The 22,607-nt window shown below is 48.7% G+C and overlaps 1 protein-coding gene across 1 annotated transcript; it reads left to right on the top strand.

The window, feature by feature from the left end:
* The first annotated feature begins 527 nt into the window (after positions 1–527).
* On the top strand, positions 528–22,602 carry tmem266 (transmembrane protein 266). Its single transcript, XM_076142499.1, has 11 exons — positions 528–1,281; positions 2,605–2,710; positions 7,165–7,353; positions 15,401–15,555; positions 16,428–16,501; positions 17,488–17,544; positions 17,715–17,853; positions 18,442–18,557; positions 19,392–19,584; positions 20,746–20,808; positions 20,894–22,602. Exons 2-11 carry the CDS (start codon positions 2,700–2,702, stop codon positions 21,535–21,537), a joined length of 1,641 nt encoding a protein of 546 aa, XP_075998614.1. The 5' UTR covers positions 528–1,281; positions 2,605–2,699; the 3' UTR covers positions 21,538–22,602.
* Positions 22,603–22,607: the final 5 nt, after the last annotated feature.

Below are 22,607 nucleotides of genomic sequence, written 5' to 3'. Positions count from 1 at the left end.
TAAAGCTATAGGCCTGTACTTCCAACCAACCAATCAGACTTAAGATGCAACTCAAAGTGCTTTCCATGTGTTTTTATTCAAGAGAGTATTGAATGATGTAACAATGAACACGTGGTTAGACATGTTTTCTTTCCATGATGCACGTGATGATGAATGAATATAATTTTAAGAATATAATACAATTATAAAAAAAGTGTCTAAACAATTAGATGGTAAAACAAAACATTTTTAAAAAACCTAAAAGAAAAAAAAAAATGTAATAAAAGCAAACAGGCTGATTCATAGATTTAGTAAAATTACAAACGATACTAACAGATACTACTTACAACAACAATAATACACAACTAAATAAACATTATTGACGGCCAAAGCCCGCATGTTAACTACAGTATATTAAACAGACAAACTATTCAACTACTCTCGTGTTGGTCGGAAGTTATCGCGAGGAGCTCGGCAGCTGAAGAGGTGAAGTGGAGCGAGTGTTTCTTTACGTCGACGATTCCAGGGTGGCACAGATAAAGAGAGAGAGAGTGTGTGTGGGGAGGGGGTGACGTCTGCTGGCTCTTTTTTTGACTACACACTCCAACCAGGCTTTATGCGTTACCGTGTATGTGTGTGTCCCTGTGTGTGTGTGTGTGTGTGTGTTTGTGTTTGTGTGTGTGTGTGTGTGTGTTTCCTCCCTGGTCCCCAACGCTGTCCGCTCTCCTCGCCGCGCTGGAATCCCTTTTTCAGCACCTGGACAGTTCCCTGCCGTGAGCCCCTGATGATGATGAGGATGAGGATGATGGTGGAGGTGGAGGTGATGATGAATACCGGGCGCATGGAGTCCCTGCTGTGATTGTGGGGGAAGCCCCTGCGAGCTCTCGCTATGCCTCCTTCCGAAGATGTCTTTGCCCTCCTCCTCCTCCACCACCATCACCACCACCACCTCCTCCTCCTCCTCCTCCTCCTCCTCCTGATCCGCTGACAGTCGCGTCGTCCTCGCCGAAGGATGGTGCTTCCATCCCGGGAGAAGTGCTGTCGTCGTGCGCTGTCTTCTCACGGGCGATACGGGTGCTCGGCCGACGCAAATTCGAGGGGGGGTCGCAGCCCACACACACGGGAACGGGAGGATCCGAGCGTTCTTTGCACCGATCATCATCATCATCATCATCATCATCATCATCATCATCATCATCACCACCACCAACACCATCGAGGACGGAGATATCACCATCACCGCCGCGAGGGCAAAGGAGTCACGACCGCACTTTACACAATGTAGAGGCGGAGAGGCGAGAGGTGAGTGCGGCCGCATGCAGGCTGCTGCCCGCGGTCGGTGCTTAAAGCGCACCGGCTACTTTGGTTGGATTTGTGTCGTTCGGTTTCAGCATGAGCAGGAATGTGTGTAAGACGGAGGGCTGCGTGGCCTCTCAGCTCAGCGGGGAGAATATTCCACACTGTTGATGTGCCTTAGATCTGAATTTGACTGTGAAATCGTAAACATTGTCGCTCATATGTGGTGGTGGTGGTGGAGGGGGGAACCCTCCGCCCCCTCCCCCTATATGCTGATGATGCACTAACTGTGTGTAGCTACTTAGAAGTGGCAACTCAAGATGCTGATTGTGAAAACGGATCCTTGTGGCAACAGTAAGGCAGTGTGTCTGAATGCGATTGGTTGAAGTACAACACCTAGTTTTAGTTTGTTGTCTGCACAGGCATCTTATTGTGCTGTTTTAAGAGCTGTCAGATCAATCCAGTCCCCTTGTGTCACTCACACAACAAAGCTCCACATCTGAGGGCGCTGCAGCGATCCAAAATCACTCTCAGCCCTCAGATGACCTGAATGATTTATTCTGAGTAGCATTTAATGTGCGGTGCTCCACTACATCACTGTGGTGTGCTGGAGGTGTGAATGCTGACTCTTTCGCCTCTGGCAGGTCTGGACACACACACACACACACACACACACACACACACACACACACACACACACACACACACACACACACACACACACACACACACACACACACACACACACATTCTCCCAAACTGTGTAAATAAAGGCCAGCCTGTGCCTGAGAGATGAACAGCGTGAACAACAACGCAGGTGTTGGATTTAGAGTTCATCTCTCACTGACGGCTAATTTGGAACAGTGTTACATTTGAGTTTAGTGCAGCGTTTGATAGTGGAGACTTGTTTTGTAACGGGGCCGTCTTTGTGTTTGTGACTTGTCCACGGTCACGGTCATGTCTGTTTCCCCCGCAAAGCAGCTGGTGTGGGCTTTCAGCGGACGGACTCGGGCCATCAATGGCTCTCTATCCTGTGGCACAAAGAGCTAGCATCCTGCTGTACTTGCTATGCAAGAGGTGTGATGTTCCTCAGCTCCTGATTCACAGAGCGGAGCGTATATAGGAGGAGATTTAAAATCCATTATGGTTTACCTTGCGCTAGGGAGACGCCTGGACCAACGGCACAGGCAGGGACATGTAAAGACAAGGGCAGAGCATTTCCACCAAGCGATCCTAGTAGAGGAACATTACACGCAAATTAGCACCACTACACCATCATTTGCTTGTTTCTGCTCATAGTTCCATTGTCCTCTTGTATATTCTCTGCAGGTGTGGTTGGAGCCAGATCCCTGCAGTGGTGAAATCTCACACTTGGGGGTCATTTAGTCTGGACTGGATCTATTCGCAGCCACAAGACCTCGACAATGAGCAACCAGTAAGTAAAGCACACAAGTTCAATATGTTGTTTGATGTCACCGCAACCTTTATTTTATTTTTGTTTAGTTTGCTCGTGCTTCTCCTGTAAATGACTTTGAGTGGAGCTGAGCAGGAGAAGCGTGGCTGTGGCTCGGGGGGCCGGACCACCTCACATGTCTCCACCCGACGTCTCTTAGCATTCAGCAGGGATGTTCACTTGTCATCTTCTCTTATTAATAATTACTCGGTGTGTGGTCCCCCAGACAGGCCCTGCATTCTGATGACATTCTGGGGGGGGAGGAGAGGGAGGGAGGGAGGGAGGGAGGGAGCAGGGGGAATGGAGTGGGACGCGGCGGTGTGGAGTGGAGTCAGGGGTGAATGCAAAAACGGGTTCAATCGGCCGCATCTTCTGGTTTTTAAAGGCACAGCCTGACTTCAGACCCATGCAGCGGGGCTCAGATGGCAGATCGGTTCATGTGACGGTTGATTACAAGATCATTTGAAGGAGAACGCCGGGCGAAACATCTGTAACAAGATAATATAGGGGATGTGTTGACTGGTGGGTTGTTAAAGAGGCTTGATTTAGTGCCGTGGCTGAACGCCGGCGACTCTCGGCGCGGTGACAGATGGGAAACTCTCATGCAGCGAAAGGTCTTTGGAGTTATTTTCACCCTTGCTCTCTTACAGGATGCTGTTGTAAATCCCCCCTCTCTCGCTCTCCCTCCCTCCCTCCCTCTCTCTCTCACTCCCTCTCTCTCTCTCTCGTTCGCGCTGACACAGTGGGAGGCAGGACGGGCAAATATTAGATGCTCATAAATACATACAAAGGTCAAAGGGATTTTTTCTGGTATATTTCACTTCATTATTGAACAGAACAACATGTGAAACATCTTTTATACAGGTTTTCAAAAGCGGGATGTATGCCAACTGTGTGTGTGTGTGTGCGTGTGTGTGTGTGCTCTGAATACAAATTCAGTACAATTCCATGTAAAGAAATGAGATTGTGTAGTTGGTGTTTGCCGTGTGTGTGTGTGTGTGTGTGTGTGTGTGTGTGTGTGTGTAGCCGGGCACAGATGATTCTAACAGGCCTGGTGTGGAACTGTTTGTACCGTTTCTTTCTGCATTCAGCACACACAGAGCGTTACAGAGCGTTACAGAGCGTTATACACCCCCCAGGAATCCAGAGGCTTTGAAACAGGTCAGCTCACATTTATTGTAACCGTCCTCAGCGTCACGTGCTTCAGTGCCAAACCTCCATTATAAGGAAGAAGCCTCTCTCTCTCTCTCTCTCTCTCTCTCTCTCTCTCTCTCTCTCTCTCTCTCTCTCTCTCTCTCTCTCTCTCTCTCTCTCTCTCTCTCTCTCTCTCCCTCCCTCCAATCACCAGAAGAAAACGCCGCTGATTAGTGGGTCACTGCTTTAGCGACTCCTCTCCTCAGTATGTCGTCGTTTCAATGCCTGGAAACCCTTTATGTTGCAGTTTCAGTGAGCAGGTTGTAAGGTTTTAGTGTAAGTTTAAGGCTTTGCTGAGTAATATGATGGAAATGGAAGAGAGTGAGCATAACTGAGTGACCTTTTACCTCACCGAATGATTGCCTGAACACACTGGGTCTGTAATATCCTAATGTATAGTGTTGCTGAGGGTTTGGTATCCAGCGAGGTGGCGGTTGCTTACTGGAGTGCCTGTGCCTGGCAGCTGGTTTTGGAGATGAAGCAGCTGGTGCGGAGTAAATTCTCCACGTTCCCAGGCATCGCCGTCGTCTGCCAGCTCACCGAATGATACCGTGATATGGATGTGAAACGGGCGAATTCCCAAAGCTGGAAGCGAAAAAAAAAACGGCAAAAAGACAGGATGAAAATAAAAAACACAAAAAGGGCTTTTGCTTTTTCCATTGATGCGGTGGAATTGTCAACTCGCTGTAATTTCCCCCGGGACCTTGAATGAGCAGACGTTGCTTTTTTAAAAAGATCTGATGTTACAAATGTAGCATTGTGACAAGAGCCCCGTTTCAGGGGGTTTGCTACTGGGAAATCTGGCTGCTGCCCATAAGTGATTTGGCACGTTGGTCCCACTTTTCCTGATGATATGGGGACAGTCAGTCACTGTGCGGCAGCGAGGAGTCGCCAAGGGTCTGTACACAAACTTATTGGGTAAGACAAGAGGCGCTGGGTGCAGACAGCTGGCCGGGGGGGGGGGGGGGGGAGAGATACTGTGGCGGCCTGCACTCAGAAATGACAAAGACACCAATGCCCTCTGCAAAAACACCACATCGTGCTGAGGCAGCGATTTGGAATCCTATGAAATGACAGAAGCAGATCATTTCTCTCCAAACAGCTGCTTTCAAATATCAGCCTGTGGTTGCTGTCCCGCGTGTGTGTACCGTCGCCATCTTGCCACCTGTGAACGGACTCGCTAGACTTCACCAGTGAAGGTTCTACGGGTTATGTGCTTTGCTCAAGGGCGAGTCAGCTACTTTTATAAATCAAATTAGTTTTAGTTGTGTTAAATGCAATCTGAGTCTGTCACGTGTTCTCACCTACAGACCCTGGATGTGCTCTGGTTGATGCTTTATCTATTTCCTGTAAGTAAATACGAGCGTTTGGACTCTTTAGCTGCCATGTAAACAGGTTTGTCACGGTGCCTCTTGTTGCTCTCTTTCATATGCTTGTAGATTCCCGTCGGCCATGCGTGCTCTATGTTGACCTTTTTAGTTTTTAGTTTTGCTTCCTCGTCGTGTTTGCTAATACGGCACTCCTCTGAGAAGGTTCCAGCCCTTCGGCGTCCTCCTGGCTGCCCTTGCCTGTGTCAGCGGAGTGGGAGCAGATTGTTCAGATGTGAAGCCCCAGCATGGCAACCGGCCACCTCAACCCAGGGCTCTGTGCATAATGGACCCCTGGCTGGCTGGCGTGATTGTCTGGGAATGTGATTTTGATGCACTAACCAGTGTGTGTGCGCTTGTGCGTGTGTGTGTGCACGCGTGTGTCGTGACTGATTAGTGTCCTCGCTGCCTTCAAGAGGTGCCAAGTCCGCAGATGATGGCGGAATACGCAGGTGTGCTTTTGCAGCCAGCGCGTTGACGCCGTGTGTGTGGAAGTTTGACCCTCAAGCTGAACAACACACACACAGAGCCTCACCGGGCTTTTGCTGCTATGACAATAACATTGCGGTGTGTGTGTTTGTGTGTGTGTTGCCCCTTTGTTCGCCATGTTAAGAAAATGTATTTTGCAGTGAGAATAATAGAGTAACCTTTCAAAGGAGTCCATAAAACAACTATAAGTCAAAAAGTAAGTCGGGGGGGGAGAGAGAGCTATTTCCCTCTGCAGGCCTGCTTACATTAACATTTAGCAGGAAGGTGAGTCTGCTCAGTGATCTTTACTAACTCTTCCTCTGGCTCTGTTTCACCTCCAGCACAGAGGCTGCAGGATTCACCAGCCGAGCAGCTTTTGTTCCCCCTCTCTCGTTCTCTCTCTCTCTCTCTCTCTCTCTCTCGCTCTCTCTCTCTCGCTCTCTCTCTCTCTCTCTCGCTCTCTCTCGCTCTCTCTCGCTCTCATAATCAATGCCTCCCCTTCCCCACTGTTGAGCGCTGGCGTTATTGATGTCTCCACACCGGCCCGCACTGGGACGGGTGCCAAGCCGTGCGAGACTCCCCCGTTCCTGGTCTCCTTGTCGGCCATTGGCTGAGCCGGCGGGATGGCGGCCCTCCCTCCCCTCCCCACGTGTTTGAGTTTTTTATAACCTCACCAGAAGATAAAATAAGCTTTTGTCTGCTTCTGCCACAAACTGTATGAGCTAAACCTCACAGATGAAACACACCTGATAAATCAAAATGGAAACGCAAGCAACCTTTTGTTGTGCCATCCATCATGTTCTATTGAATTTATCCCATTTGGAAAAAGAGAATTGGAAAACAGAACTAGATATATATAAATACTAAATCTAATCTTATTTTCAAGAGGAACGATGAGCCAACAGGATTGTTTCTTGCTTTAAAAAGGTTGTTTGTCTCTGAAATATCAGATGTATCTGCAGAAAAACACCAAGTTGATTATTTTGATTCTTTTTAAGCTTAATTTTCCCCTTGAAGGCTTTTGAAAGTGGTCAACAGGATTGTAGATAATAATTGTAAATACAGTAAATGTTAAATTGACCCCTTGGTTGTTTACAAATGGATATATTATGAAGTAAATCTTAATAATATTCATTTATGTTAAATTTCGACAAATTATGCAGCGTCTGCACTCCACACACACACACACACTGCTGTAGAGAGATGAAGATGCCCTCTCGTATCTTGTCATGAGGCACCTGTCCCGGTTAACCATGCCAGTGAAGTCACTTGTAAAGCGGTGCAGTGAGGCAAGAGCACAGTCAGGCCGGCTCTGTTTTCAATGCATCAAAATGTAGCAAAAGCAAAACAGAGGTGTGACCCACAGTGATGCATCTGCGTGTGTGTTGTTTGTGTTTTGTCCCACAGGGTTCCTCCTCAGGCCGGACACTCGGAGCTGGAGGTGATCTCCCATCAAGTGGAGGAGGACAACCAGTGCGTGGCGCCCGTCCAGCTGGTCAGCTTCGCTTACAGAGACTTGCCTCTGGCCGGCCTGGACATATCCCTCGCAGGATCCCAGCTCATATCCAACCCGGACGACGAGGACAACAGAGACGGGTACGTCCCGACACATTCACGCATTCACAAACCCCTCCCTTCACTTCCTGTCGACACTCTGCAGTTCCCCCCCCCCCCGACCGTCGGCGACCGCAAGAGGAATATTAATTGCGTGATTCTAAATGAAATGTCTGCAATGAATTTAAATGCTACAAAAAAAAGCCCCAACATATTGATTGATGTTCTTGATGTTTACCATCACATTTAAAAAGAGATGCTAGAGATAAAAGTGTGTGTGAGCCTCGGCCTGTGCCGGTTGCGGGGGGAAAGTGCTATATCCATAATTAAAGCCGAATTGCAATTACTACAATCTATGATCTCCCCTGGCAGAGGAAAGCACTGCTCTCAGTCTCTCTATTGCTAGTTATTGCACACGGTAATTACAACTGGCATATTGAATCACCCCTCATTTTATATTACAGCCTGAGAGGCGAGGAGATTTGGCCATGAATTTATTAATGTCACCGTGTTAAACGGACACTATCTGCGGCGCTGACGTGCTCGTTCGGGCTCGGTGACACAGCACCCCCCCCCCCCCCCCCCCCCCCGGAGGTGACAGGATGTGTGTGCGTAATGTGAATGTTTAGCAGGGAAACAAAGAGCGTTTGACAGGCGGCCAAGCTTCTCCTGAAATGTCAGAGCCCCGCTGGCGTCAGCGGTGGTGTTTGTGTCCTAGAGGGCCGGCTCGTCCCGGATTTTGCGTTCGTGTCCACGGCTCTCCAACTCGGAAGGCGTGACTCACGAGCGTTTTGGCGTGAGAGAGTTCACAAACAGCATACGCTTGATTTGTGCATTCGGCATTTGGCCACACGCACCCCCGGCGTGTTCGCTGACCGCGTTCCGGCTGGACCTTGCCTGGTCCGGGCCTCGTCCCGTTGTGCCACGGCTCTGTGGGACGGAGGGCAGGGACAGATGGGGCCTCTCCTAAAAAACACCCACACTCACACCTCGTCTCCTAAGGTCTTTCTCACGGAACAAGCATGCAACACACAGGAACACAGGTTGCAGGAACTGGCAACCCCTACCAACTCATCACAACGGGGCTCTCTACTGTAGTATGACATCATGCGACACCCTGCTCCTGTCAGGCCGCTGTCATCCTGACCAGAAGCATTCCTACGTGGGTTCAAAGAACTTTTTCAGATTGGAATTCCTGATTTTTTTAGGTCGAAAGGCATTCCAAGACAAAGCTGTCATCGCAGTTTCGCTCACCTTCCATGTTGCACCCTCATGGGAGAATAGAGAATAGCGACGTCACGGGTTGTGGCTGCCTCTGTGACTCATGCGTGTAACATCAGAGGAATGCACTGTAAGCTGTGAGTTTATCAAATTAAGTAAAAGTTCAAGTTGTCATCCGATCCCGAGACGCACCTGGGTTCAGACGCTCGTCTTCTCGGAGGATGTGTGGAGAATCCCACCTCACACACGCTCCTTTACTTAGATTCTGCTGATTAGCAAAGTCTGTTTTCCCCAAGTTACTACGACTCACATTCCTGTTTCTGTTCAGCTATTTTTCAGGGAGGGGGGATGCAGATACGACCGCCGCTTAACTGATCCACAAACTCGATTTGGATCTCAGTCTGGTCAGAGTGAAAGAGCAATGAAGTAATGCGGTTAAATCTAAAGCTTTTACACGATTGATTGAAGCTGAATGTGATGGAGGAGCCGCAGCATTGTTTCAAACCTTCGACGCCGATATCTTACCTCTTGTTTTTGCTATACATACGGCCGCGCAAACGCAGAATATACACCGGAGATGTGTGTTATAGTCTTGCACGGCTTCTCGTGGCTCTCTGATCTATCTATCTATCGGGAGACGTGGGCGATTCTGTAGGAGGTGGATGTTCTTGCGGACTACAAGGGGGCACAAGCAGTACCAGCAGATTCAGTGCAGCGGTGAGTTGGATGGGAATTATTAATAGATTTCTAGTTGCGGCATCTTCTCCAAAAACCTTGTTGGAATGTCCAGGATTGAGATGTTGTGATTTCCCTATTAGCTATTATGTCTCTTTTGTAATTTTGATTCATTCACATCCGATCATCAAAATGTGGGCGCTTCCTTTTTTTTTAATCCGCCTGCACTTTGCCGAGAGATTGTTTCACCTTCTAATCCGATGATGGAACATACCATATCTTACACACACACACACACACACACCTCAGAGGAGTGTTTAGATGAGGCCATTTAAAAAAACAGGTTATGTGTTTAACTGCAAGTTTTCTTCATGGCGGAGGAGAATGTTTTGACTTCTCATCCTCCTGACCTCCAGACTGAGTGGAGCCGCGCCTCCTGCAGGGCTAAATGCCTTCACAGGTGGAAAGTACTGGAACCTAGGCACAGTTACTCAGTGTGTAGTATTGTATACAACACTGACATACTTGTGATTTACTGTAGTATGTCCATTTGGCGCTGCTCTGTAGTTCTGCTCCGTCACAATCAAGGGGGGAAATAGGGATACTTGTACGTTTAGAGGCTGTAGATACAGAATAGCATTCAACACACAATCTAACTCGTATAATGAAGGAAGAAACTAATCTGGAATAGAGAAGTAGGTACCTCCAATACCTCCAAGCCTAAAAACACATGACATTTGTTGTAAAAGTAGTTGTATCAGTGCATTAAGTCCTCCGGCGCCTCTTCTGCCGCAGATCGTACGCAGATCAGCTCGTACCCTGCAGCCGCATATGCTGTTGATCTCAAGCGGCCGGGGCGAGAGGTGTCGAGGCGCTGCAGCAGTGACAGATGGTTCATATAGGTCAACCTGCTGCTGCGACTGCTGGAGGAAGAGCGGAGCGGGGAGGGAGGGAGGGGGGCGTAAAGGGAACCGAGTATGAAGGGGAGGAACGGAGCAAAACGACCCTCCTCCACGGCTTTCATTCACAAAGCTGTCGGCCGCAGATCGCACCATTTGATGAACGCCGGGCAGCAGTCACAGTGAAAGGTTGGGGAATTATATAAGCTTAACGTAGAGGCGCCCAGGCCGCTCTGGATTTATCACATTTACTCCACAGAGCACTCTGAGCTCCCCCAATGAAACAAAGTTCCCCGGCCACTTACAGCTGTCTGACGCCCCCTATAATGCGTCACTACTGTGTTATTTGCCAACATGCGCATTATCAAATCCAGGTTGATAACGCATACAGATGAAGTAAGATAATTGGCTGGTCACTGAAGAAGAGCAGCCAAGGGCCTTTGCCAAAGTCTGGTATGAATCTTGGCAGCGGCGATATTTCAGCGGGGCTTTGGATCCGGAGCGTCACTGTACCTGCTCTGTGTTGATGGATGGATGAAGGCAGAGCAGGGTCTCTCTCTCTCTCTCTCTCCTCCCCTCCACCTCACCCCTCCTCACCTCCCTCCCTCCCTCTCCTGACTGTATTTTCTAAACGCTGAGGAACAGACCTCTCCATCAAATTGGCTCCTCTCTCTCGCTCTCTCTCCGCCTGGCACCGCGCGCCCGCGACACAATAGCTGACATTTGAGCGGCCGGGGTATTTTTGAGGGTTTGTTAATATTCACAGACATGCAAAGTGTGAGATTGCTTTTTGGGCTGAGAGCGAAGGAGATCAAGTGTCCCAGCGAAAACCCATTTATCAGGGACGAGCTTGTCTGCTGCTCCATGCACACGGAGCTCCCCATCCATCTCCATTTGCTTTAGTATCCGCGGCCCCGTTTCTCCGGCGAAGACCGGGCCGTCATGTCCTCCCTCCCTCCCCTCCTCCCCTCCTCTTCCCCCTCTCTCCTCTCCTTGCTATAGGTGTAATGCGCCGTGATGTTACAAGATGCAAAGGAGACAGGCGGGGGCTGGAAACAACCCAGAATCCTGCACACGCGTTCGTAACAGCATCAAAAATGTAATTTACCACAGCAGATGGGATACGAGCGCCGTGTTCTATCGGCGCCTGTAATTGATTAGCTCTGTGTTACTTCACAGGGAAACACAGGAGATATGGAAGCTCTAAAACGCACAATTGATTACTTATGATAAGATCAGTTTTTGGGTTTATTCAGCATATTTAGTGCTTAGCTTGGCTTTCCTCTCTCGGGGCTTCTTTACCTCTATTGGCTGTGATAACGCCGATGACTCAGCAACACATAGAGAGGGGGAGGGGAGGGGAGGGCGGGGAAACGGATTTAGCCATTTGTTCAGTTGGCATTTGTCTTGATTTCAAAGCATTTTAGGGCAACGTTCCACCTGTGCCTTGTTTTTTCAGGACGCACAGACTCAACAGAGGGAAATGCATATATCAGGGATTATACGAAATGCCTCTTCATGCATATAAAGTAAGTTAAAGACCAAGTGAAACCCAGAGAGCTCAAACAGTCTGGGGGGGGGGGGAGAAAAAAAGGGAGGAAGTCGTCCAACCTCTGCCGCTCAGTAGCCTGCAGCCGCACAGTTGTCTTCCATTTCTCCCCCCCCCCTGCCAGAGCACCGCTGAGCTCAGCAGATTGAGTGTGAATTACCAAAGGAACCACAGGGCTTCATAAAAGTCAAACTTTCCGGGTATATTTAAGTTTTAAAAGTGTGATTAATGCCAATAATGTGCCCCCGCCCACAGGTTCAGTGTTCTGCTGTGAGTGCTGGAGCGTTTTCATTCAGCAGCAAGTTGCCTCGTCCTAATCAAGAGTTTCCAATTAATTATTTAAAAAGATTGCCTCAGCAGTGCAAGTCATTCACAGCGACTCTATTTCCTGCCCACCAGTTCACACGTTTTTGAGGGGCAGGCAGTTGTTCCTTGGGGGTGTGTGTGTGTGTGCGTGCATGTGTGAGTAGCAATCGATACGGGAGAAAAGCTGATGGAGCCATTCAGACTCATTACTTCTGAATTAATTTTCTCCTTTGTAGCCGTTCCCGTCTTCTCTCTGCCACTGACTCACCAGCGCACAAACGCACAACTCCGCTGATTGAATTCACACTTAACTCGCACATAATGAGTTGACTTTGTATCTTACTCCTGTCTCAATTACAGAGAGACAGCACAGTGTGAGAGATGCTCCCTTTAGATGGATCCCCCCCTCCTCCTCCTCCTCCTCCTCAGTGAGCCACAGAGTCCCCTGCCTGATGTCTTTGTTTTTGACATTCCGTCCAGTCTTGTCCACTCGGGGCCCCTCAGCCGCATGCCATCACCTCCATCTCAGGCTGATATTGATCAGTCTCATGATCTAATCCCCCTGTGCGTTGCGCTGCTGTCCGCCACGCTTCGATCTTCTCCCGCAGTCTCTCCGCCGCAGCCACTGGCCTCTTGATGTCTTTATGAACCTGTTCACAGCATCTCTCCTTCCCTCCTCACATAAGATCCTTAATAGTGTGTGTGCGAGCGTGTGTGTGAGTGTGTGTGAGTGTGTGTGAGCTCATATGCCAGCAGCACCCGCGTGACCAATCCTCGAAGTATTGGCCCGGTCGATCCGAAACTGGCCGTGACCCCGGGAACAAGCGAGGTGATTTCCTCTCTAGCTCGGAATTTCAGTCGGAGCGCTCCACCTCTCACTTCCTCATAAATACTTCAGGTCCTTCAGCACTCAAGGTTTTAAAGTGATTTCCCTAAAATTAAGTTTCTAAGCTCGGAGTAATCCATCACTGCCATTTACTCTCGCTTCCAGACAGGGTTTTTCTTTACGGGTTTATTAAATTAATACCTTTCCTGCCCGGCTCGCGGGAGCGGTCTGAATGAATTATGATTCCGTGCAGCGTGAGTTCAATCGTGCTTTTCAATCCTGATGGTAAGTGAGGTGTCTCTCTCTCTCTCTCTCTCTCTCTCTCTCTCTCTCAGCGCGCCACTTGTTCCATTTCTTTGCTAATGGCCCGCTAAATGTCCGCTGATTGTGTGTGAGGCGTGTCGTTATGTAAATGTTTCTTCCTCTTGGCTCTCCTCCTCTGGCAGATGTCCGTAGAGGAGAGATCTGTGGGAAAAGCTTCCGTGTTTCCTCGCTAAATGACACAATTACATTGCCGAGGCAGGTCAGGGTTATTTGTACAGCCCGGGGATCACGTACAGTCGCTCAAAGGGCCTTATGGGCTCACACAGAAATGGTTCCCGACGAGGAGAAATGACCTAAAAACCTTAAAAAATGGGAGAAACCTTGACGGCGAAGGAAGGAAGGAAAGGAGAGAGGAAAGATAAATCAATTCAGCTTGCAGCCCTAGACCAGAAGAGGATCTCAAAAACCACAGACCACCTTCACCACCTCAGTCTTACCTCAGCTGGACTGGTGTGTGTGTGTGCGCGCACCTGTGTGTGTGTTTGGTGAGCGTTTGTGCACCCGTCAGCCTGTGACGCAGCGTGGCCGTGGGCAACCTCTCTGCTGACCTTGGCCAGGGATGGAGAGGATCTGCAGCTGCCCTACAACGGGAAACCGACACCTCTCAGAAGATAGAATCCACTCTGTACTTTTCAGAGTGGATTCTCTCTCTCTCTCTCTCTCTCTCTCTCTCTCTCTCTCTCTCTCTCTCTCTCTCTCTCTCTCTCTCTCTCTCTCAGGCCGCTTTGAACCTTTGAACCGCTTCCTTCTCTCCTTCCTCTCCCCTTGCCTCCTTCCATTCTGAGGGCCAACGCAAAAGCCAGTACTCTAGAATAAACAGCATCCTCCCCTTGTCCTCTGACAGATTTTGCCCACAGTCTTCCTCCTGTGGGGCACAGGTGACAACAGATAGCTACTATTTTCGAAGGAACACACACACTGCCTCTCTCGGTGTGAAGTGGCGAAAGGACAGTAAGCGTCGCCCGCTTCTGTGTGTGTGTGTGTGTGTGTGTGTGTGTGTGTGTGTGTGTGTGTGTGTGTGTGTGTGTGTGTGTGTGTGTGTGTGTGTGTGTGTGTGTGTGTGTGTGTGTGTGTGTGGAGCGCAGAGCTGTGAAAGGAAGGGAAAGCCCCATGTGCCTCCTGGAGATTTGTCATTAGTATCCGCCAGTCACAGCGCCGGAGTGGAGGAACTCTGAAGAGGAGATAGGTGGTGTGTGTGTGTGTATTTGAGGCGGGTCTGTCAGACACCGGGGACACCAGCCACACTCCAGACTAATGGAAAACATACCAGTGTGGAGGAAGATGTATGTATTGACCCCGGGATCAGGAACCGCCGAGGCCTTATTTCTGATCCAAATTGATCCTTGACATCCTCGGCTACAGGGATGAAGGTACAAAAGAGTAAACACCATCCCCGCTAAAACCAGATGAAGTCATTGTCATTCTGTCCGGCAATCATCATTTCTGGCCGCCAAGCGTCTGCGTGGCCCAGATGGTGCAGAACCGCCAGCCAGCCAGCAGCCAGTCAGTCAGTCAGTCAGTCAGTCAGTCATCCACAGCTCAAACAACAGGGCGGCCAGGAGGAGAACTACCAACCCCGGTTGCTATAGCGCACACACCACGCTGTCACCCGTTTCCCCTTAGATCACAGGACGCAGACATGTATCGCCTCCGCCTTTCACTTCAGAATAAATGTGTTTAATCCCCCTTCGCCGCAGATGTAGGGATATCCAAGGCATTAAACACACACACACACATACACACACTCACTCACTCACTCACACACACACACACACACACACAATTGCCTTCTGATGAGACGAATGCAAATTATTCAATGCTTGATTGAATATGGATTACGAGCGTTGTTGTGTAATCTTTGTCCAGAAATAGATGCAAACAAACAAAAACAAGCAAGCCGTAGGCCGTCGGAGACTTTGTTGGTGTCGGCCCTGATGGGCGGGGAAAAGGTCAGAATGAAACGTTTAATATGGATTGTGATGGGGGGGGGGATACATCATCTCAGTGCCAACAGAGTGTGTGTGTGTGTGTGTGTGTGTGTGTGTGTGTGTGTGTGTGTGTGTGTGTGTGTGTGTGTGTGTGTGTGTGTAAATTAATTTAGCTGTGCTTGTTCTGCATTTGTAGAATTTATATGCAAACTAGTGCCCTCTGCTGATCTATACGAGGAAACACAAGGTTGAAAATGCTCATCATGACATTTCTTGATCTGCCATATTGACACTATGCTTAAATGCCACCACAATAAGTCTTTACCCTTCATCATCATCATCATCATCATCTTCCCCACAGGTCAAACTGGCTGAAGCCGTGCTGCGGGCGCAGGGCGGCGTTGTGGCAGGTGTGTCTGCTGTCGGCGGGGTTCAACTGTTTCCTGGTGGCCTGTGTGATCCTGGTGGTGCTGCTGCTGACGCTGGAGCTGCTGATCGACGCCAAGCTGCTGCAGTGTGAGTTGAGGTCCTTTTACCTTTTGAGATGTTTGACAATATTCGTGTAGACGCCATGAAAAAAATCCCCCAGCCCCCCTCCCCAGCCATCATGGCGCCCAGAGCGATCACCTGTGTTGATTGATATGTAGTGCTGGCACCGGCAGTGTCACCGCGGGATCTCCTGGGATTTGAACCCCCGATCGATTACACAGTCTCAGGACTATAACCCTCTCATTGGTATTCCACAGGTGCCGCAGAGTGTCAGATGGTCGAAATGCCGGCGTGACCCGTGTCACTCCGGCGTCACCTTCAATCTCCATCATCTGACACTGTGGAGGCATGCTCATCTGTCATAAGCTCAAAGGTCAGGGGTCAGGGGATGAGTGAAGAGAACCCGTGTCGCTCCGGCACTATCAGGACCGTACTCGGGTCTTTATGAATCCTTCGGGATGGATCTTTGAGACGGGGTAAGACGAAGAGCGACCGAGACAAATGTGTGACGGCAGATAAGCGGACAAAAGGAATCGGGAGCGGTGGAGTTGGCTGTTGGACGAGCGTGGGGAGGACCGGGAGGAAGATGAATGGACTGATAGACAGATCACTGAACATGGTGAAACAAAGACAGATGGGCGGGAGGTGGCGCGTGAAGACGGATGCCTCAGCTGACAGCCCGGCGCCGCGTGAGGCTGTCCACAATTAGCCTGACGCATCGACGAGGAGACGCACGCGCGCTCCCCCGTGTACAGTGTGAGGCGTGCGTCCGTGCTCGCGACGTCGTCTCATACTTTCAGTTAAGCACGTGTCCATGCGTCACTGGCGCCATTTAGCAGCGGGTAACAGCTGCAAGCGTCCAGCCGCTCTAAGGTGACGTTCTGTTTTTATCTCTACAGTTAACAATGCGTTCCAGTTCGCAAGCATCATCCACTGGATCAGCCTGGCTATTCTCTCTGTGTTCTTCACTGAGGTGAGTCTCTCTCTCTCTCTCTCTCTCTCTCCCCTTCTCTCTCTCCCTCTCTCTCTCTCTCCACGGTCTCACTTACAGCTGATGCAGCATCCTATTGATTAATGCTATGTTGTGCAGTATATATGGGAGCAGTGAGGTTACAGTGACGGCTTCTCTTTAGAATACTAACATCCTGTGCCTTCTGCCTGGGGGTGATTCCACCCGGGGGTCAGTGGAGGTGAACAACAGGAAGTGGACGAATGAAACTTTTAAGACTTAAACCACACCGGGAAGCGTCTATCTTACGTTTCTGAGTGAAATGTCGTATATTTTCCTGTTGTTAAAGCCGACACGGTTGATCACTCCCAGTTTATTCTGTTTTATTCAATCCATCTATTCCACTTTTCCAACCTTAAAATGCAGATGGGGCTTTTCTCTGGCTCCGGCTCTAAATCATTCCAGGACCTCAGGTGTCTTGTATTGATTGCCGTTTCCTTTACAGCCGCTCACATTTGTCTTAGTTCCTTACACTCCAGCATCCATCGGCTGATTTTTTATCATCAATAATAAAAAAAAGAAACCCCTGGGTGATACATTGGAGCGGTGAGAGCAGCCGGTGTTTTGCTCTGGCACAACCTTGAGTGTCTGGGAAGAGGATGGAGGTTAGTGGGGGTGACAGGAAAGGAAGTGAGGGAGAAGGGAGCGAGTGTTGTTCGCCGCCCGCTGCTGCATCAGCAGAAGGAGCTCGATGCAAATTGTTTGGATGAAATTCTATCACCGGTGGGCCTGTGATGTGTACGAATATGATGTCATTGATGAATTACCAGCGGCGAAATAAAAAAAGTAATCGGAATCGCAGCCGCCATGCTGATCCCCGCACTTTGCCTTTTATGGGGAATTACAACTGTGGCCGCTCTGTGTTTTCTCTATAACCTCCTAACTGTGTCCATCCTTCTGTCCCTCTGTCCCTCTGTCCCTGTGTCCCTCTGTCCCGGTGTCTTTCTCAGACGGTGTTCAGGATTGTGGTGCTCGGGATATGGGATTACATAGAGAACAAAGTTGAGGTAAGCTCCCATGGGTGCCGTTAGTCCTGACTGGAGGGCTCCTTCACTGCAGTGTCATTCCCTCAATGTCATACCTCTGTGTGGCTCTGTGGGATGCCAAAGACGTGAGAGTGACCCTGCGTGTGTGTGTGTGTGTGTGTGTGTCTGTGCACGTGTGTGTGTTTTCTCAGGTGTTTGATGGAGCTGTCATTGTCCTCTCTCTGGCCCCCATGGTGGCCTCCACAGTGGCCAACGGCCCCAGCAGCCCCTGGGACGCCATCGGGCTCATCATCACACTGCGCATCTGGAGGGTCAAGAGAATCATTGATGGTGAGGCCGGGGGGCTGGGGGGTTTGGGAGGGGGGTTAGCTGCTGCTGTCCCCTGTGTGTTGTCCTTTCCTGTCATACTGAAAAATACTGCAGTATTCTCCCTGCAGTAGAGAAGGTACATTCCACCTTTTTGTGTTGTTTGCTTCAGTATTATTTCCATGGTTTCTCACAGGGAAGGTTGCCGTGGCAGCGTTTCCCTCCCTACCTGCACTTATGTTCACAATGCTCCTACCAGCTGTTACAGGCGAATGATTGTATTGTAGGTGGATACAGAAAAGCTTGTTTTGATTTTTTTTTACAAACGCTGTTGCTCCCCCTTGTGGTGTGTAAATATACACAGGGAGCAGTACAATCAAATAAATATTAAATAAAACGCAGTAAAAGAAATGCAATATGTGAGCCATTACACACTAAAGCCACAAACTATGGCCTCACACAACCTGAATTAACACCCCTTAAATCTGAATTAACACCTCAGAGAAGATGAGAAGGGTAAACCAATGACTTAAATCAGATTAGTATTACATGTCGAGGACGTTAAAGATGTAGGAAAACTAACTCTAACATTTTTTCAATCTCTTGTTCCAGCCTATGTTCTGCAAGTGAAGGTGGACATGGAGCTTGAGATCCAGCAGTATGAGAAAGCCAAGGCGGTGAGGGACGAGCAGCTCGACCGCCTCACACAGATCTGCCAGGAACAAGCAGTATGTCCCCTCATCTCTTATGTGTCAATATATGTATACCTACATGACACCAGTGGAGGGCAGCAAAGTGTTACGTCAGAAGATGACAACAAAACTAATGCACCATATCATCACAATTGATAACACTCTTTACAGCAGACGTATGGATATCAGATGGCCAGCAAAGTCTCAAAGCATTCTATTGATTACTGCATAATATTCATATTATTGTTTTTAAGTGATGATGAAGACTTGCTTTAATTTTGTAAGTGTAACTGATCACATTCACTGAGTGCTCTTTGTATCTCAGATGTCAACGCAGAAGAGGGGGGGAAGTGTCTATAGTGTGTCTGAGCATTATAATGTTATAATCATAAATGCTCAAATGTGGTTTGTATTGTCCAAAAATGCAGCTGTGAAGGAAGCTATATATACAGGTGAAGCTCAATAAATTAGTAAATTTATTTCAGTAATTCAATTCAAAAAGTGAAACTCTCATATATTATATATACATTACACACAAAGTGCAATATTTCAAGCTTTTATTTGTTTTAATTTGAATGATTATGGCTTACAGTTCATGAAAACCCCAAATTCAGTATCTCAGAAACTTTTATTGTGAAGAAGTTCAATATCGTAGCCTCATGATGTCACACTCTAATCAGCTCATTAACTCAAATCACCTGCTGAGGTTTCCTGAGCCTTTAAATTGTCTCTCAGTCTGGTTCAGTAGGCCACACAATCATGAGGAAGATAACATATTCTAATATACTGAGCTTCACCTGTAAAGTAGATTAATGTGGTAAATACGTTAATATCTCAATTCCATTCTCTCTTTTTTTCCATTCTTGTCAGTTTGAAATCAGGCAGCTGAGGGCCCACCTGGCCCAGCAGGACCTGGATCTGGTCGCCGAGCGCGAGGCGGCCATGCAGATCCACCACATGTGGGGTAAACAGAGCAGCAGTTTCCATGAAGTGGACGGCCTGCTCCCCGGGGTGTCGGAGCATCGCAGACCGGCTAAAGCCAGAGAGCTCAGGGGTCCCGCAGGTAAGCACCCGGAACACCCGACTCCTTTGTGTTTCATTCAAAAGAACCTCAGGCCACTCGGGCAATGTCGGCTGCGCCTGACATACTAAACTGTTGGCAGTAAATGGGTTGGTTGAATGTATAGAATGTATAGATGTCCTCAGAGCTTTGAGCCCCGTGCAAGGGCGGTGGTTGTTAGATGGGTTTGCTTATGCCTGGGTGGTTGTTCGTTTAAATGCGTTGGGCTTGCTGGGAATTCTGGTGGGTGAAGAAATGTATGCAAAATGTAGATATACGTTATTCTAAAGTTGAGTTGGAAGATGGGCCCCTGTATCACACACTGGCACGCTGTTGCTGTCCATCTTACAATTGAAATTCCGCCGCCGCGCTCATAGACGGACTGTAAACCTTTCAAACACTGGCAGGTCATAACTTACAGGATTTAACAAACCACTGTCAGCGCAGGTGATGTCAGAGCTCAAAACACTGAGGCGATCCCTTTACCTCCAGCTATAAATCAGCATGTGACTTTACCATCTGAGGTGACGTTTTGACTCGGACGGCCTGTAAGTGGTGCCGCTCCTCGTATATTCACGTTATTAATCATGTGTAGGGGATTCGTGCGTTTTCTCCTCTTGGGACGTTCATAAACTGAATAGTACCGAACAATAACTACAATGTATGTAGTCTTAATCATCCAAAAAGCTCTTGTGCACAAATTATCCTGCAGTCCACAGTGCTGATGACCTTAAACTCTGTTGTTTGAAGACAATAGCAGGCAGAAAAAAGTCTTTAATATCCAGTGCCAACAGAATGGAAGAGCTTGCCTGTAGAAATTGGAGAAATAACAAATCCAGTTGCTTTCAAAATAAGATTTAGGAGAGGACAACATTTAGGATTAGGTTTTGTTTGATCTATTGTGACATAGTGCTTTTATTGGAGTTTTATACTGGGTTTATATTGATTTTGTTCTTTGGTCTTTTATATTATAGATGAGAATAATTTGTATTATTTGACGTTCTTGCTGTTATATGGAATACGCTGCAATACTCAAAACGCACAGTAAATCTTTGCCGGCATTCGTTGGTGTTATCCTTGACAATAAGCAACGTCAATCCAGACTAAAACCAGACGACACTTACACCCAGACGTTATGTTAATGAGCCATTTTGTTCCTTGCAGATCACTTTGTTCAAGATGACATGAACAACTACATCAGCCAGTACTACAGTGAGCCCAGCAGTGGTGAGCATCAAACTGATCCTGCCTCATTCTTGTGCCAACATATGGTTCCAAACACATGAACACTGTGACATCACTCCTCCTGCAGATACTGGGATCCCAGACCCTGCTGCACGCATCATCACCACGGCAGCCATAGACGTGCACCTGCCCAAAAACGCCAGCCAACTCCCCTCGTCCTTGGTGAGCGCCGACGTCATGCCGTCCGGCCGCCTGCAGCGAACCGGCAGTTTGGTGAGCAACGGCTCCACCACCACCGTGTCCCGCACCAGCTTCAGCGCTCGCCAGCAGAGCATCAGCAGCCACACGCTGGGCTCCTCCACAGAATGCAGCACCACGGTGCGCGAGGCCTCCACCTCCACGGACTACAGCGACCAGCGGTGTTACCCTCCACCCTACAGCAGCCCCCTCGCTCTGGGCACGCAGCCCAGAGGAAGTCCCAGCGCCGTGGTGCAGGAGCTGCTCTCCTCTCTGTCCGAGGACTCCTGTCTCACCCAGAAGGGCCTGGATCCCGTCAACCTCAAGCTGCCCAGCCCTGCGGGCTCCACCAAAACCAGCCCCGAGCTGGATCACAGGGTCAACCTCTACAACAGGAGGAACCAGGAGAGCAGAGTCGGGCTCCACCACGCCAAACCACTCATCCATTTGCAGAGCAGCGAGCCGTTTCTAGAAGAAAAGTACAGGATGATGGAGCCAGTAGACGGCCCAGTCAACCGCCTGTCAGAGGCGTAAACCGGCGCCTGAGATGGGGGAAGGTCACAGGACTCGCTCTTTAGATCAAACGCAAAAATTAAACCTTGACTAAACTCCCCACAGTCGGGGAGTCACTGGCACATCTTTATCCTCTTTCTGCTGTTAGTGCAACTGCGTATCTGAGATGATGTCCTTGCTGGAGCAGCACAAACACTTGAATGGGGGACAGAGAAGCTGACTCGTGATCATGCACCAAGTATCAGGAATTGACACTCAGAAAACATTTAGGTTTTATTTAAGATTTTACCAAAAGAAACCAGCAACAGGGCTCGAGGCCCAAACACATCCGAGTGTCTGTGCAGGAAATCTGGCTTTTGATATGTTGTGATATTTCTAGGAAGTAAAACCAGGAAGGGGCTGGTGCTGATAACACTTTGTAGGAACTGGAGATGACGACGATGATGATGGACTGAGGAGATCATGTTTCAGAGATCCACAAACTGGAAACCGGCTTCCTGAGCGATGAAGGCACGGATTTACCACAAGTGAGGGTGTGTTCACTGATCATGTTTTGGTCGTCTGTCTTGTGTCTCCAAACTGCTGCAGGGTACATTGGATCAGTGCTGAGATGTTCTCTCTCTCTCTTTTTCTTATCTTTGTCTTTATATATGAGCAAAGTTAACAATTTTTATCTAAATTCTATAGGTCTAATGAGTTCACTGGACTGGTTGGATGATTCAGAGAGGTTTTTGTCCAGATGCCATGAATGGAATCGGACCAAACCCAGCCGAGTGTTTACAGAGTCGTTACAAACTACATCTCCCATCTGTCTTCCCCAGCTCGTCCACCACATGTCCCACACTCAAGCTCAACCTCCATCTACCTGCACACCACAACATTTCACATCATTCAAGTCTAAGAAAAAAAATCATTCCTATTCAATGTGTGTTTGTAAGCTGTGTAAACATTTGGTAGTGGGTTTGATCTTTAGAACATAAGGAGCTTGTAAGTGGAGCAACTATTAAGTGTCACCCAGAGAAATTAATTGTCGCATGAACCTTGCAGATTTGCCTATTTTATAGCGCAAACTGAACCGACTCGACTGGCAT

The sequence above is a fragment of the Genypterus blacodes genome, unplaced genomic scaffold (genome assembly GCF_046128005.1).
Source record: "Genypterus blacodes isolate CSIRO-AG114 ecotype Tasmania unplaced genomic scaffold, CSIRO-AGI_Gbla_v1 ptg000021l_1, whole genome shotgun sequence".
Classification (NCBI taxonomy): domain Eukaryota; kingdom Metazoa; phylum Chordata; class Actinopteri; order Ophidiiformes; family Ophidiidae; genus Genypterus; species Genypterus blacodes.
The sequence above is the reverse complement of the archived record's forward strand: the minus strand, read 5'-3'. Positions and strand labels throughout refer to the sequence as shown.